The sequence below is a fragment of the Zootoca vivipara genome, chromosome 1 (genome assembly GCF_963506605.1).
Source record: "Zootoca vivipara chromosome 1, rZooViv1.1, whole genome shotgun sequence".
Lineage (NCBI taxonomy): Eukaryota > Metazoa > Chordata > Lepidosauria > Squamata > Lacertidae > Zootoca > Zootoca vivipara.
In genome coordinates this window covers 47,746,907-47,763,427 of record NC_083276.1, presented here as the reverse complement: position 1 = coordinate 47,763,427, position 16,521 = coordinate 47,746,907, and the positions used below count along the sequence as shown (strand labels likewise).

The 16,521-nt window shown below is 42.7% G+C and overlaps 2 protein-coding genes across 3 annotated transcripts in view; one reads left to right on the top strand and one right to left on the bottom strand.

Moving 5' to 3' along the window:
* Positions 1-214: 214 nt before the first annotated feature.
* On the bottom strand, positions 215-7,038 carry LOC118087386 (galectin-related protein A-like). Its single transcript, XM_035120018.2, has 4 exons — positions 6,861-7,038; positions 2,909-2,997; positions 1,456-1,630; positions 215-939 (listed from the first exon to the last, which is right to left on the bottom strand). The coding sequence occupies exons 1-4, from the start codon at positions 6,885-6,887 to the stop codon at positions 796-798; spliced, it is 435 nt and encodes a 144-aa protein (XP_034975909.1). The 5' UTR covers positions 6,888-7,038; the 3' UTR covers positions 215-795.
* A 2,088-nt stretch (positions 7,039-9,126) lies between these two features.
* ZFYVE26 (zinc finger FYVE-type containing 26) overlaps positions 9,127-16,521 on the top strand; it is a 44,628-nt gene continuing 37,233 nt past the window's right edge. For both annotated transcript variants that reach the window (XM_035113825.2, XM_035113815.2), the window contains exons 1-6: positions 9,127-9,264; positions 10,506-10,703; positions 11,442-11,520; positions 12,561-12,650; positions 15,033-15,573; positions 15,743-15,873. In XM_035113825.2, coding sequence (XP_034969716.2) covers positions 10,513-10,703; positions 11,442-11,520; positions 12,561-12,650; positions 15,033-15,573; positions 15,743-15,873 — 1,032 coding nt within the window. In that variant the 5' untranslated portion in view covers positions 9,127-9,264; positions 10,506-10,512. The remainder of the gene's footprint in view (positions 9,265-10,505; positions 10,704-11,441; positions 11,521-12,560; positions 12,651-15,032; positions 15,574-15,742; positions 15,874-16,521) is intronic.

Below are 16,521 nucleotides of genomic sequence, written 5' to 3'. Positions count from 1 at the left end.
AGTGGCATAACCAATGGTCAGGGATAATGAGAGCGATAGTCCATGTTCACCATCCCCCTTCACAAAGGAAAGCTTGATGAGAGCTGCACCTTGAGGCTAATTCATACAAATTCTGTATACTGGCTTCTTAAATCCAACTGTTAGGCAAAAGGTGCATGTAAAGTCCTGTATTCCCAGTCTGATCCACCCTTATGTTGGGGGCATGCACACGATGTGGAATAGGGACTGCTTTATTAGGAATGCTCCTTTTTCTCACCACATTGTTTTCTTCATGTTGTCGTTGCATGACTGTCCACACCAGAAATGCTTCGGATCAGATGATATACAGCTAGGAAAAAGTACAACTACATATGTGCTGCCTTTTAACATATGGTAGCTTATCATAGGCTGTGTACATAGTCTCATTAATTCTACATCCTCCCATTGCTGGTTTAGGAAATAGTGTACACATGACGATAGCTACGCTTCATATCTACCCTGTCATTTCTTATGAAACACTGTGTTTTGATGCATTTCCCCTCAAACCAGCTTCAATCTGAATTGAGAAAAAGAATCTGAGTTTTAAGCCGGTGATGTGACAAAAGTGCTGCTGCAGCTGTAAAACAATGCACATTGAAATATATTGCTGCAACTTATCAAGGTATAATAGGGCTATTTATAGAGCACAGCCTTCATTTAAAATCTCAAGAAGCACACATAAGAGCAAAAGTAATGAACAACATCCAACGGCATAGGGAGAACATTTCTTCAACAACCAAGGGGAGATAGGGGATTATATATTATATATTCTTTTCTTCAAGCCACTTTGGTGAGCCTGAAGTCTCCGGAGATTTGTAAAGCTGTCACCCTTTGCATAGGCTGCACACGATGAGTGAAACTGCAGAGCTGACGTCCATCGAGCAAGACCCGAATCTGCTGATGCTCGCACAAGAGCTCCATCTGAAAAAAACAAAGGAGATCCATGGGTGGCAGGGGCAGAGCCTGACATCAATCCCAATAAAGTTGGGCACCCACAAAATAATGAGTCGCAAGCTTATTGATTTCAATGGGATTTGATTATGTATAGATGCTTTTGAAAATGAATTGAAAACATTACACTGGAAGATCCACTTAAATGACAACCATATTTTATTATGACTTGACAGCCTAGAAATATCTTTATAAATAAATAAATGGTCTTCCTTTGATCCTGTAAATACAGATGGAGCAAACAAAGGACATGTTTATTACAAACACGACCACAACTTTAGTTCCAAGCACCTATAGTTAGATGATCTGAACAGTTGAAAAAGAAAATCTGCCCAAAGCCTTGGAGAGCTGCTGTCAGTCAAAAGAGACCACACTGGGCCAGAAGATCTTAGGCAGTTTATATATATATATATATATATATATATATATATATATATATATATATATACCTACATATCTATCTCCCATACTATCAAGTAAAATTACCTTAAATGACTCCCCTGCTGTAAATGGGAAGTAGGGAATGGTCTTTTCCTCTTTACCCCATTTCCCAGCAATCCGTGAATTCCGGACAATGGATTTCTCAAGAAAGCTGACCGCAAGCAACAGCCCAATGTCCAGACTGGCATCCATGGGATCACAGAGCAAAGTCACTGAAAAACTTGAAGGAATGAACATGTGATAAGTAACGATTCAGCAATCTAACATGATAGTGAGCTCATTTATCACATGCTGTGGCATTATAATGTCATATTTGTTTCCAGGGTAAGTATGGCCTAGTCTAAGGATGTGAAACCTGTGGCCCTCCAAATGCTGTTGGACTGCAGCTCCCACCATCCTTCACCATGGGCCATGCAGACTGGGGTTGGTGGGAGCCCAGCAATGTCTCTAGAGGGCCACAGGCTCTCCAACCCTGCATTAAATGCTTACCTCCAGCTGCAATTGGAGAAAAGTAGCTAAACTGCACTGGCCTAGACCCTGAAAAAGCCTTTTGAGAGCTGTCCAGAAACATACATCAGATATGACACACAGCCTGCCTTTATAGTGTGACATCATCATAGTGCTCTGTAAGAAACAGCACAGATATATGAGGCAACGATGCATTGTGTGTGGCTACTCAAGCAAATTTTAAACACCTGACCAGACATGCAGATTAATTTTCCTTCAGCACCAGGGGTGATGGGATAGCTTCTTGCACTGCACATAAAGCAGCAGGCCAGATTAGAGGGAACCGGCAGGACTAAACAGCAACAAAGGAAACAGCTGGGGGGTACAGAAGGAACAGTTGGGTTCCCGCTTTCTGCCTACTGGTAGGGCTGGCCCTGTGCATGGGGCATCATTCTGGAAATGCCTCCTCTGGGAACAGCTATTTCTCCTCCATCTTTGCATCAGAAGTGTCATGACCCCTTTCCCCTGCCCTCCCAATGGGAAGGATGGAAGCACACAGCACTGGCTCATGCAGAGAGGCAATAGAGAGCCTTGGTGACGGTAGAGGCAATTCTGACATTAATCAGGATGATTCAGTGCTCCAACCACAACTGAAGCAGAGATGGGTCAGCAGGATTGCCCACCCCCAGTGAAGGCGAATTGGAAGGAGCATGCAGAGTTCCAGCAGGCAGCCACCTTTCTGAGTGATTACTTTGGGTTCACAGGAGACTTAATTATGGAATCATAGAATGTTAGAATGGGAAGAGACTAGTGTCTGGATGTGTGAGCTAAGAATGGTCAGTTATGCTCTGCTGAGCTACAGTGCAGAAATAGTGAATTATGTTGAGTGCTCCTCTGATGTCCTCCATATTGTAATCTTAAATAAAGATGACAATGCGATCTCTCCCTTTTTACCCAGCTAATGCTATCCCTCAATAGATCTGCACCTATAAGCAATTTTCGCCAGATACATCCATGAAGCAGCTGCTAGAATGCCAGCTGACACACTTGCCTCTTGGGGGCAGGGCATATTACCCCCATGATAGTGATTTTCATGGTTGGCCTTAGTCCTCCTTTAATCTCACCGACGTATTTCTCCACCTAATGGGGGGAAACAATAATTCTGAATATGTGTTTGAAAACGACACCTGTACAATAAAATACAAATTTGCATATTTATCTATTACTAACAGTATATGTACACAGGAGTTTTCTTCCTAGGACTAGGTGGACCTGTCTTTTAAGCTCTGCATTAAAAACAACTACATAGAAATCTGTCTTATACCAAGTCAGACTATTGGTCCATCTTGGTTGGTACTGGAATAATGTGACTGGCAGTGGCTCTCTAGGGTTTCAGACGGGGACATTCCCAGTCCTCTCTGGAGATGCTGGGGTTTGACCCTGGGACCTTATGCATGCAGAGGAAGTGCTCTACCTACAACTGAGCTACAGCCTTTCATCCAAAGAGCCACCCTGTAGGAGAAAGGAAAATGGATGTGAAGCTCAAACCTTTTAACTGGAGTTCACTGAGGGTTACACCCAGATAAACGTACACAAGATTGCTACCTTGGACTGTAGGTCTTGCTGAGGATTGCACTGCCTCATCAAAGCATTTCATTTTCAGACAGCCCCCTTGGCACTTGTCAAGGCCCTGACCCCTCTCAATTTTTTAAAGTAGTTTTTTAGGCTTTTGGTTGGTTGGGGAACTGACTTTTAGAAAGATTGCCTGCTTTTTTTGTCTCGGTTTTATCTGGGTGTTTTTTTTTGCGAGGACTAGGTGTTTTGCATGTTATGGGGGTCAGTGAGCATCACCTGTTTTTCTTCTGTGAAATGGATATTTATGGTACCTCCAACAGTTCCAAATGTACCCTCAAGCCCCAAAAGGTTGAGTGCCCTCGTTTCACACTTGGGTTACTCTAGACTTAATAAATGTGTAGTGAACAGCCAGTGTAATACAATGAATGTCGGACTGGAAATGGAGACCTGTGGCTGTATACACACAACATATATTTAAAGCACATGACTTCCCCTCAAAGAATCTAGGAACTGTAGTTTATTAAGGGTGCTGGAAATTGTGGTTCTGTGAGAGGTAAACTATAGTTCCCAGTATTATTGAGAAGGGAAGCTAAGTGCTTCAAATGTATGGTGTATACACAGCCCCGGAGTCAAATCCTCAGCTCTGAAGCTCACTAGATCAGTGTTTCTCAACCTTTTTTGGGCCACGGCACACTTGTTCCGTGAAAAAAATCACGAGGCACACCACCATTAAAAAGGTTAAAAAATTTAACTCTGTGTCGCCCTATATTATAATTATGACTGTAAGAAACACTTGCCAAATATTGCTTTCCGGCGGGTCAGTGCTGAGTATTGCCGGCCGCCAGGCTCGTTTGCACTGAGCTTTGGGAAAGAGTAGGAGAAATATTGCTTTCCGGCGGGTCAGCGTTTTTTATTGGCGGCCGCCAGGCACATGACAATGCAAATCGCCCTTCTCGTCGCCGCATGTCGCGGCACACCAGCCAGCGTCTTGCGGCACACTAGTGTGCCACGGAACAGCGGTTGAGAAACGCTGCACTAGATGACCCATCTCTCTCTTCCTAAGCTACGTCAAAGGGCTTTTGTGAGGATAAAACTGCAGGGGAGGACTCAAGTGATGAAACGGGAAATGCTTCCCCTGATCCTAAAGAAAGTGTAGTCTCCACTGACTTTCATTTCAAGAAAGCTGAACCCTAGGTAAGCACTGGAATTCCTGGAATTTCTCACCACTCAGAGATTGGGGTGACACATAACAATATGCCTCTTATTTCAGAACTATTCTGAAGCATTGTCTCTGGTTGTAAATACTTTGCCAGTTTTTGAAACATTACAATCTCCTCCCACCCCGCACCCACTGCCAAATCCTGTTTAAGAGAGATGGCTACTCAGCAGGGATGATGCACCTGTGGCCCTCCAGATGTTGATATATTAAAATGACCATTGGCTATGCTGGCTGCAAGTGATGGGAGCTCCTGAGTCCAACATCTGGAGGGTCACACCCCTTGCTCACTACAGGCATAGCAATCCTTCATTGAAACCTGCTTGAATACACCGAGGACAAAACTACTAATCTCAAATTCAGGCATAACTTTGAATTTTCCCCCTCTTTCCCTCTAGTCTTGTGGAGAGATGGAGTGAGGAGACCTATCGCATGAATACTTGCTAGACAATGAAAAAGCACTGATCACAGAATGGAATGTAATCTGGAATGTTTGAACTGTGTGTCCAAACACCTCCCAGAGCAATTATGAACTGCCAGTACAAGAATGTACTGGATGACTCTTAAGCTGTGCACACATGACATTTTATTCTAGAATTAAAGGAGACTGAGTGCTTGTTTTTCTCTACATAGTACACAAACAATCCAGATCTACTATTTGCTTCTGAAAAGTACTTATTGGAACTGGCTTCATTCCAAAAATAAAAGCTGCTTGCAGATTGATTCTGCACTGCACCACAATGGCTGCACAAACACTAAGCCATTTGTAGCATAAAAATATAGTGTTTTCTTAGTCTGGAATTGTTCATGCTTGTCCTTAGCATGCTGCTTTCAATCTAGATTGATTCCTGGCCCTGCCATCCGCAAGGATGGATGTGGTTACTTGATACGCATTTGAAAAAAGAAACGTTTTCATGACCGTCATTGGTTATGCTAAAGCCTCACAGTTGCAAAACATTTCCCATTTTCAATTTAACCAGTTATTTCTATAGAATCTTAATCTTAAAATGCCATCCATAAAAGGACTTTGCAGTAGCTTTTCTTGTGCAGCCTGGTTCTCAATGGGTTTACTCAGAAGTAAGTCTCACTGCATTACGTGGGAATTTATTATTATTAATTTTATATCCTGCCCTCCCTGCCAAGATGGCAAGTGTATGAATGATTTTTTTAAAATGAAAAATAAAAATGGGCTTAAAACAGTTTCAAACATCTAAAACAATAATGTTATCTCACAACTACTGTACCGGTAATAATTTCATGGTTGGCAGCAGTTCCATTGCCGAGAGGGTGGAAGAGGGTAGTTTACTACAACCCTGCAGTGCAGTTCAGAGAATTTATATCCTGACCTTCCTGCCAAGGTGGCAAGTGTATGAATGATTTTTTTAAAAATGAAAAATAAAAACGGACTTAAAACAGTTTCAAACATAGTCACTTAAGATGGTTAGAGAATCCCTTGGCCTATTTACAGTATGGTAAGTGGGGGAAATGAGGGACCCAGGTGGCGTTGTGATTAAACCACTGAGCCTAGGGCTTGCTGATCAGAAGGTCGGCGGTTCGAATCCCTGTGATGGGGTGAGCTCCTGTTGCTTGGTCCCAGCTCCTGCCAACCTAGCAGTTCGAAAGCACGTCAAAATGCAAGTAGATAAATAGGAACCGCTACAGCGGGAAGGTAAACGGCGTTTCCATGTGCTGCTCTGGTTTACCAGAAGCGGCTTTGTCATGCTGGCCACATGACCTGGAAGCTATACGCTGGCTCCCTCGGCCAATAATGCGAGATGAGCGCGCAACCCCAGAGTCGGTCACGACTGGACCTAATGGTCAGGGGTCCCTTTACCTTTACCTTTAAGTGGGGGAAATATATGCTGCTGTACTCGCAGAGGGGAACAGACTAGTTCAGTTTGTCTGGCCTCCCACTTTCTGAGCCCTCTTTTTTCTTTTTTTCTGCTTCTGATTTCAGTGCATCAGAAGCACTTAATAGCACTCTGTCTGAACAATGTGGATGCTACAGTCAACTAAGACATTTACGGGATTAGCACTGGCAGGCCAATGCCATGTCTGGTTCTCTCCCCCCCCCCCCCAGGATTCAAAGAGATATACCGTAACTTTAAAATGAATAAGTTAAATAAAAACTCTTTCGCCGCTTCCTCTTTACATACTTGCACAAATAAATAGGCTTGCAAGAAAGTAGAAAGTAGGTTTTTTTAATACTTACAGTTGTGCACTTTTCATTTTCCGTCATCTTTTTTTGGCCTGTTACACTCAGGCCTTCTTAGAAGTCTATGGAAAAAGTTTTGTTCTTTTCCTGCCTATAAGCAAAACAAACAAAAGAGCCAGAATAGAGGATGTCGTGGGGAACATTATCTCTAGCAAACACCAGTTAGACACCACCCATGCACATAGCTGAGTCACACAACAGTCAACATCTTCAGATGGATGCCAGACAGAGTTAGAGGGAAGAATATTTGACATAATGCTTTGGGAATAGGGGGATTTGTTCATTTTGCCATTGATCAACCAGTAAGTTTCAAAGACTGGCTTAAGAGGTGCAAGAACAACAACAGTTTTTATACACATATAATAGAGGATATACTTGTACCACAGTTGTTTAATAGTGGGTAGACCAGCAGACGACACAGCAATTTCTTCAAGCAGTTCTTTATTCATAAGCTGGAACAGACTAACTGGTAGCTCAGCCGGCCTGCTTTTATAGGCAGCCGGCTGACATTATTGTAACATTGTAACAACAACAACAACAACAACCACCCAGGGTTTCCTGCCTGCCAGGGAGTTGTTGCAGCTACTCCTGAGTAAAGACGCTCCAGTCCGTTGTGTCTTTAAAGGTTTTATTGTGCATGCTATTTACAGTGCAGAGATAACAGAAAACATGACCGCTTAGTCACTCTCAGAACCCGGCAATGGCATCCGCCAGCTTTGGGGCGGGCATAATAACCTGGGCACCCCGATACGCCGCCCCTTCACCCTGCGTTTGGGTGCGTGGAGCAGTGTTCCTTCTTCCCCTTGCTGGCTAGGACGGTGCCTGGGCTCCGACACTTCCCTGACGCCTCCTCTCCTAGATGGTCAGAGTGGTGCAGGGGCTCCGATACGTCGCTGAACCCTTCTTCCACCGTCTGTTCTCCACAGCGTTGCCAGGACTCTGATGCCTCGCTGAGCCTTCCCCCTTCCATTCCGCTTCCCCCTGACCCGCTACTAGCGCTGTCGCTAGTCAGGATGATGGGGGGAGGCTCCCTGTAGGGAGTCCCCCTGACACTGCCTAAACCAGGCATCCTGAAACTGCAGCCCTCCAGATGTTTTGGCCTGCAACTCCCATGATCCCTAGCTAACAGGACCAGTGGTCAGGGATGATGGGAATTGTAGTCCAAAACATCTGGAGGGCCGAAGTTTGGGGATGCCTGGCCTAAACTAACTAACGAAGACCTGAGTGAAAACTACAGTATATTCCTGCGTATAAGACTACTTTTTAACCCAGGAAAATCTTCTCAAAAGTCAGGGGTCGTCTTATACGTCGGGTCGTATTTCTTATACAGTGAGTATATCCCAAACTCTATATTTTAACTGGAAAAGTTGGGGGTCATCTTATACGCCCAGTCGTCTTATAGGCCGGAATATACGGTATATAAACTATCCCCCTGCTGGCCCAGGGTGAGAACTTCAATACATAACACTTGTCACACATAATGGAATAGTGTACAGTATAAATAAATAATGCCTGTGAGTACTGTACATGAAATTCATTCTGTTGAACAGCACTAAGACTGACAATAAGGCTGAATGGCACCAATGAAATGAAAATATAACAAGTTTTTTCACCCTACACATCACAATCCTATACATGTACAGTCAAAAGCAAGTAACACTCAATTCTTCAGGACTTACTCCCAGGTAAGAGAGATTGCAGTCTTCATTGACCTAACAAGTTATTTGCTATTAGAAGCTCTAATAATAAACACTATAAAAAGTCAACATCATTTCTCCGTTAAGGACCCTCGCCTGTATGCTCTGCTTTCTTAAATGTCAGTCACAGCTATCACTTGCTTCATTGGCTAGCAACATTAAAATATGACAGTAGGCTACAGTAGCTTTTTTTAAAAAAAGAAGAATGGCTCGGAAGGCCAGCACATTTTGCCTGATGGGACATTAGCTTATTTTATTTTTTATAACGAAAGCTAGGGATCCGGCCAGCTAGTGGAATAAAGGAGGACTGTATGGTAAATCTGGGTAGATCCCAGCCAACCGAACTAGAGAGGATGAGGGAGAACGTGATCTTCGGATGAATACATTTTTTTTAAAAAAAAATGAGTAAATAAATTGTACGTTATGCGGTCCACGAGCGCCTGCCTTTCCAGACACGTGATATTTTTGCCCGCTTGAGAGATGGCAACTGTTGGGCTTCCTTGCCCTAGAGAAAGATGGCGTCCCCCTTGTCCAATAAGCCGGTTGTTCCGCCTGCCGTTTCGATCACCTGATTAGCTTTTCAACATGGCCGCGGCAACAGGACTTTATTCTTTCTGGGAGTGCAGGTAGCGCCGATGACAGTAGGATAAGCTGCTGAGGCGAGGCGAATGTATATTCTACTGGTGGTTGGACCTCTCTTCCAGGTGGGTCTTATGCGAGGCACGAGGTGCTGGTTCCCTGCCTGCGCTGCCTTTACATGCCGGGGGGAAGTATGGGGAGGGTGGGGGCGAAAGGGAAAAGTCCGCTGGGTGAGACGAGACTCGGAGGAGGACGCAGGAGAGCCTCCTGCCGAGGGTACTTAGGCGGAGCAGTTCAGATGAGATGGGCATGGCAGCTCGCTTGCCGAGACGAGCAAGGAAGGCACTAGTAGATTGTTGCGGGTGGTTATTTAAATATATCCAGGCTTTTAAATTAACAGTTGCCCACGTGATGAGAGTAACCTTTTAGCAAAGTTGTCAAGTATAAAAAGCAGCCACGGAACGTCAGCGCTACATTCATTTGCCCTCTTTGGAGTCAGCTCTACTGAGCTTGCTTGGTGGGGCGTAATTCTGCGTGAAGGTACCTAGACCAGATACTTTTAAGCTTGATACTTGAATAGTAGTGCCTGTCAAGGTACTTCTTTAAGAAACTGAAATGTGAATTAGAGCAAGTTGCATGATCAAGGGGGGCTTGATTCATCATAGATTAGCTGGGTAAAGTTTATTTGGCAGTGGAAAGTTTCCCACAGAGCAGTTAAGTCAGATGTGGCACCATAAGAACTGTTCAGCTATAATAAATGAGCCCTGGTTTATTAATGAGTCCACTAGATGACTTTGGTTTTTTTTAACCTGCAGGAATAATTCTTGCTGGGCTAAAAGGTTTTGCTCATCTTAATGCAGAATTTGCTAACCCTCTCTGGCTCTGGCTCAGCCCCACCCCCCCTCAGAGATCTCCATATCCTCACAAAGATTTAACCCCATTATAGCTTCCGTTGCACCCATACTGTCCCCTGTATTTCCACTCAAGATAAGCTTAGTCTCTCAACTTGCTATTGTTAGGCCTGAGGGAAGGCTAGTCAGCTGCAGTTTCCACTTTCCTGTTTTCACTCTCACCTCTTTACCTGCAAATGTTTTGACGGATTTTCAATGAGCAAACAAGACAATTGCTATTCTTGTTACAGTATTTTATAAAAGTGTTTTTTGTTTTGTTTGTTTATGTGGACAATCAAATGTATTAGTGTTAGATGTCTGTCCTGCTAGACATTCTAACTTTGTGTAGGGAAAGACATAATCTTTCTGTAGATTTCCATCTCTCATTTTAGGAAGTGCATTGTAAGTGAATGTTTGACAAATATGATTTCAGAATAGGATCTGATGAGTTCTAATCTTTTGTTTGCATTTTGAAGCCGGAAGATGCATCCATTTGGTAAGGAGGAATCTGCATCCCTGGAACAGCTCTTCTGGTTTTTTTGTGATTGTGTGAAGAGGGAAGACTGGGAACTTGCACAGGCCTGCATTCCTCAGTTACACCGGTGGCAGGAAGATGGCTGTGAAAAAGTGGAAAAGATCCTTCATGCTCTAATAGTCTGCCCTTCTCATATGAGGTGAGCGCTACAGTGACTTTTGGTAACTAACAGTTGAAAGTAGAAAAAGTGCGTGAAAGTTGAAGTTGCAAGTTTTAAAATATTACAGTGCAGTGCTATACATAGATGCTCTGAAGTAAGTCCCATTATTTTCAGTGGGGCTTTTTCCCAGGTAAGTGAATGGAGCCTTAAAGTGCATTTTAAATGTGTTCCTTATTCATTTCAAAAGGGCAGCAGTGTTAATCATTTCCAACGCTATTAACAAAGATTATTGACTAAGAAATTTATTATGACATAGACTTCTGTCAACTCCAATCCTGAATAGCAAGTATTTGCAGAAGGGAAGCGTGATTGTAAACTTTGATGAAAGAAGGAAGTGGAATGCAGAAATGTGCAGATGGTGAGAATCACATAACAGTGACGATTCACAAAAAACAATGTTTGAAAACACAGGTATCCTGACATTTGTAAGTCAGTTATTACATGTAATGTGATGTCAAATGATTTTGGCAATTCCATAGACAAGCAATAGTACTGAACCTCTTGATATACAGTACTGCCATTTACTGCTTTCATCTTGTAGTCTCCCTTTGAATTTCCTTTGTTCAAGGATGGATTTGATTGTGGTAGAGCTTTGAGCACCATTGCTTTGGGGGTTATGAGCTGCTCTTTTTAAGGCTGCAGTTCAAAATCTACTGAGATTTTTAGATAAATGAATTTAGTATAGAAAATGACTAATTTTGGGATATCTCCTTGTAGGTGTGGATCGAACCGTAGTCCTCAAAAACTTGCTTGGTTTTGGCTCCTTGTTTTGCAGACTTGGCTTGCATGGGAGCAGGTAAAAAAATACTTCTGTCCTTATTTGAGAAATTTTGTAGATAAGAAAATACTTCTGTCCTTATTTGAGAAATTTTGTACTGCCTAATGAAGTTTGAGAATTGCTGCTGTTTCAGTAATTACAAAAAAATAAAAATAAATCACAAGACCATTAAAGAAGACTTTGGCTATGACTGTAACATTATGCTCTTCTTCAATTGATTTGCTAGTGCAAGTCCTGTTGATATTCTGAATGGATAGGCCACAATGCAAAATAGCTACCTTTGTTCAAATAGCAAAATGATGCATATGATGATGCTTTCTTTTCAATTATTGCAAAACACCAGTGGCAGTTCTAAGTTTTTGATGTCCCTGCCCTTGTGCATTGAAAGGCAGACTGACATGCAGAACTTACACAGATATAGATTCTGTCATGGGGATAAAGTGATAAGAAAATCCTCTGCTTCGTTTCTGTGTGCTAAGCAGCTGGTATAGTCATAGAAGTTGACCTAGTAAGAAAGGTGGCAGTCTTACTGAATCAGTGGGGCAAAAACATTCTTTTAGATTTGGCAATGCCCTTGCCCCTGCCGCTGGCAAAAGCACCACCCTCCAGCTCTCTGCAAGGTTCCCATAAATTGTTCCCTTAGATCAAGCTTCCTCAAACTCAGCCCTCCAGATGTTTTGAGACTACAATTCCCATCATCTCTGACCACTGGTCCTGCTAGATAGGGATCATGGGAGTTGTAGGCCAAAAACATCTGGAGGGCTGAGTTTGAGGAAGCCTGCCCTAGATTGTAGCTGTCATCTTTAAAACTAATTGAACCAAATATTTGGTTTATAAGTACTGGCAAGTTGTTGGCTGAATCCCTGTCTATTTGAAATTAGTCTATTTGAGCAGGAAGTATCAAAGTAGACTGGGAAATAAGTTGCAATCTCTGCCCAGCTCCTAAAAGCTTTAAAACATCTAAAATGTCTGCCAAGAAGCGCTCACTAGATATATTTTATTTGCATACCTATTATAATACATATCATTCCAATTTCTGTTCTCTCTATTCATTCCAGAAAACAGTTCCAGAAGCTCTCCAGAGAGAAATTGAGTTCTTGCTTCTCCTAGAAGAACTAGAAAAGGATGTCTCACATGCTGTTCTAAAGGTGTGATTACTTCTTGAGGGTGAACTTGGTTCAACAGATGTTACATTTAATGTTGCTCTTATGTGTGCAAAGCTCGTGTATGAACAACAAATACAGCTGAGCAGTACAGCCCTGAGATAATTCCAACTCCTGGAATTCATATGAAATGTGGGGTGATCCAGGAGTTAGCTGGCTGTGATTCAGATGAGCAGTCACCGCTTCACTTTTTGGTCTAAATCCATGCATATTTAAGTGAACTTTGTGTGGCTTGTTCAAAAATATATAACCTATGTAACCTAGTTTTCTTGAGTGTTTTGATGGTCATCTCTGTGGATGTTTGCCAGCGAGGCTTCCCCCTTATGCTTAGGTTTATTGCCAGTCAGCTCCAGCCTTCTGAAGATGATTGATTATTGGGAATTTCACTGATTCCTTCAAGGGGAACAGTCATACTTTGGATGCATTAATTTGGGGAAGGGCCAAGCTGAGTGGGAAAGCACACGCTTTTCATGCAATAGGCCCCAGGTTCAAATGCTGGCAGCTCTAGGAAGGGTTGGGGAAGAATCTTGCTTGAAACTCTGGAGAGTTGAGGCCAGTCTGTGTAGGTTGTACCAAGCTTGATGGACCAGTGGACTGACTTGGTATAAAATATATTCCTATGTTACAATTTTATCTTATTATCACTTTGTCACCTCTCTTGTGAAGGTTGATGGTTGTTTGTTTTTAACCTAATATGTATTAGATGTTGGATTCTGGACCTTCCAACATAACTCATAAACAACAGTTGGGAAACTGCCTGCCTTTGTGTAGTAAAATTGTTAGGCCCACTTCAATTCCAGAAAAGTTGTTCAGTTTTAAGGTCCATAATGAAGTATTGTTCAGACTGCTAGTGGATCTGCATAGCTCTGTCTTCTAGTCCAAAAGGTCTAGGTAATAGGGAAAGTTCTGAGTCTTAGTGCCAAACTCTTAGGCTTCTCAGTTTTTTCCTGTAAGTGCTTTGTTTTCAGTTCTGGACTGGATATTACCAACCTGAGATCAAATACCAAATGGTTCAACTGATTTAATTTTTTCCAGGAACACTGTTTATGAGTTCTACTTGTTTTAAGAGGTCACCAGTTTATTATTGATATTATTGCATCCTATATTACCACATCATTCTACTTGTGTAAAAAACTTCATTAAAGAAAATGAATGTTTGTGGAACAGAAAGGTGCTCTAGGATCATGTGTCATGATTTTAAAAATGGAGTCAGAAACTCACGTGACTCAGACATCTGTAACCAGCTACATAATGGCTGTGGTGAGAAACCCCTTAAATAGGACTGAAAGAAGAAGAGAAAATCATGCGGCTTTCTGTACAAGATGCAGCTGGTTTAGCTTCCCTTTGAAAATGTAACTAACTTTTGATATGGCTTTCTGAAACCTTCACTTCATTATTTAAAGCTGATAACTATTGCTTTGATTTTAAAGTTCTCCCTGGCCTACTCTTTAGGTGTAGAATGAATTTACAAGAGAGGCTAGCACGTGAAAATATTTTGATAATGAAATGCTTGATGCTCATTCTGCCCTTTACTTGTTTAATAGTCAGGTTCATTAGTTTTCTTGCAAAGAAGCTATTTCCTGGCAAAAATGAAGGAAATCTAACTAGGGTGTGACAAGTGGGATAGAGTGTCTCTGATTGGGAGTGGGGGTTATAATAACCTGATAATTCATATTTATCAGCAGGAGCAGCATGGGGAGAAAGGGAGTTTCTCCACTGCAGGGGTGGGGAACCTTTGGCCCTCTAATTGCTGGACAGCACCACCATCCCATCATTTATTTCTCCTCTTGTTTCTGTCAATTTTGCATCTTCTTGCTGATTTCTTTTTAATAGCTATAAGCATTAATAGTGTTTGCAGTTCTTGTTCTTTGGCCTAGATAGCAGACAATGGCCCAGTTCACACAGGAGAATTAAAAAGATCCTCGCTGTGGCCAGACATCTCTGCTTCGCTGTAGCAACTATCGGTTCTACAGTCATCCAGAGAACCTAATTCCAGTTCTTCTCTCTGTTCTATCACCATCAGCTCATGCATTCTCTGCCACTTAGGGGATACTTCTTGTAGCACCAGAGAGGAGCAAGGAAGTCTCAGGGACCCAACAACATTTCTTCTCTGGTGCTCCATGAAGAATCCTTGTACTATGGATGATGAGAAAGCAGGTAGGAGGTGGCTGCAGTATGCAGACAGAGCTGGAATGGGGCTGTCTAGCTGCAGATGTTTAACTACGTTTGGGGCTCTCTTAGACCCCCAGTGTAAACTGGGCCAATGCTGTTGACAGCTCCTCCATATTTTATATATCTGCTTACCTCTTTACGTCTCTCAGTTGTATTTGTGGAAAGAATCTTCTGTTAATCCAGCTATTTCCCCAGGAACTATATGAAGCTTTTGGAAACAGGCATGGGCCAAATAGGAAGCCAAGAGATGGAGCCGTGCAGCTGTTCAGTGCCGAGGTGTTCTCTGCCCTCCGAAAGATGCTGTTGCAGGCTCCTCGGAAGCTGCAAGCCATCTTGGAGCTTCTCCAGAAAGACTCTGCTGAGCAGAGCTCTTCGCTCTCACACAGCGGCTCTCCACAACACATCTTCGTTGACTTTCTCTGGGAGTCCCTAAAATATTTGAAGCGCCTCCAGCTAAATCCAGAGTTGTCGGAATCTGGTGGGAGCGAGGCCATGGATGAAATTTATCGTGCCCTTGGCATGTTGAATTTGGAGGTGGAGAATCAGACTGGAGAGCTACGGCTTCTCTGCCGAGAACTTCTGGATGCCTGTTGGGCTGAGCGGAGCCCGCTGAAAGAGGAGAGGCTGCTCAGCTGTCTGCTCAGGAAAGACAGCCATGCCTTACTCAACCTGTTCAGCAGTGTATTCATTGAGAAGATGAGAGAGAAGCTGCTGGGACTGAAGTCACCTGGCAAAGGTTTGTTTAAATTTGCATGTTCTCTTTGCTGTGCAATGATAATTGTTGGCTTAGTTTAAGCAGAAGATAATTGGTGACTGTAGCTGAAATGTATAGAGAGACTGCCCATCTTGGTGCTACTCTGTGTCTTAACTATATGTGAAATTAACCCTACTTATGGGTGTTTCAGGTACATCTGAACAGCTGGATGTAGAGCGAGCAGTGATGGCATTGTTCTTGGATCGTGAACACGCTCATTCTTGGAAAGCTGCCTATTTCTACTGCCTGAGCAGCAACAAGCACTTTTTGGAACAAATTCTGGTAAATCACTTATGAGACATTCACATAGGAGGAGTTGAGTAATGGATCGTGTGGCTGCCAATGTTTCTGAGTTAGGCAAAGAACTTTGTGAAGTCACTACCAGCGTTATCATCAAGACCTTTGGCAAATGTGCTGCAGTTTTAGTGGCTTAGTAGTTAGGTAAACTGCAAACTAGTACTCTGTGTGCTTTATGTAGATGCTTACTCTGATTCATGGTGTAACTTAGGTTTTTCTTTCTTGGATTTGTTTATTTTTGAAGGTGGGCTTACCTATCTAAATCAAGGGGCTTGCTACGGGTAACACCCTTCATATGTTTTGAAATGGTGCCTCTGAAAAGGTCTGAAACAAGAGTGTAAATAGTGTATAAAGGTGAATGGGATTTAAGTGAGTTGAAGCACTTAATATAGATATTAGCATCTGCTTCTGTGGAGTCAGGCTGAACGTCCACTGTAAGTACTGTCCAACCCAATTGACAATAGCTAGCTCTCTGAGATCTCAATAAAGGGTCTTTGTACCCAAGATGCCCGCGATTAAACATGGAACCTTGACGCATACAAGGCATGCATTCTTCATAGCCATAGTCCCTTTGAATTGGTCCATGCCCAGTACAGGTTTTGGATCATCATTATGCTAGAATGATTTGTGTCT

Bases quoted from the DNA above. Each gene is read 5' to 3' on its own strand.
- LOC118087386 (XM_035120018.2), bottom strand. From the start codon at position 6,887: ATGACGGAAAATGAAAAGTGCACAACT. The intron at 1,631-2,908 runs GCAAGTGTGTCA...CATTCCTTCAAG, and splicing joins ATATGCCCTGCCCCCAAGAG to TTTTTCAGTGACTTTGCTCT. The intron at 940-1,455 runs GTAATTTTACTT...TGTTTTTTTCAG, and splicing joins CAGCAGGGGAGTCATTTAAG to ATGGAGCTCTTGTGCGAGCA.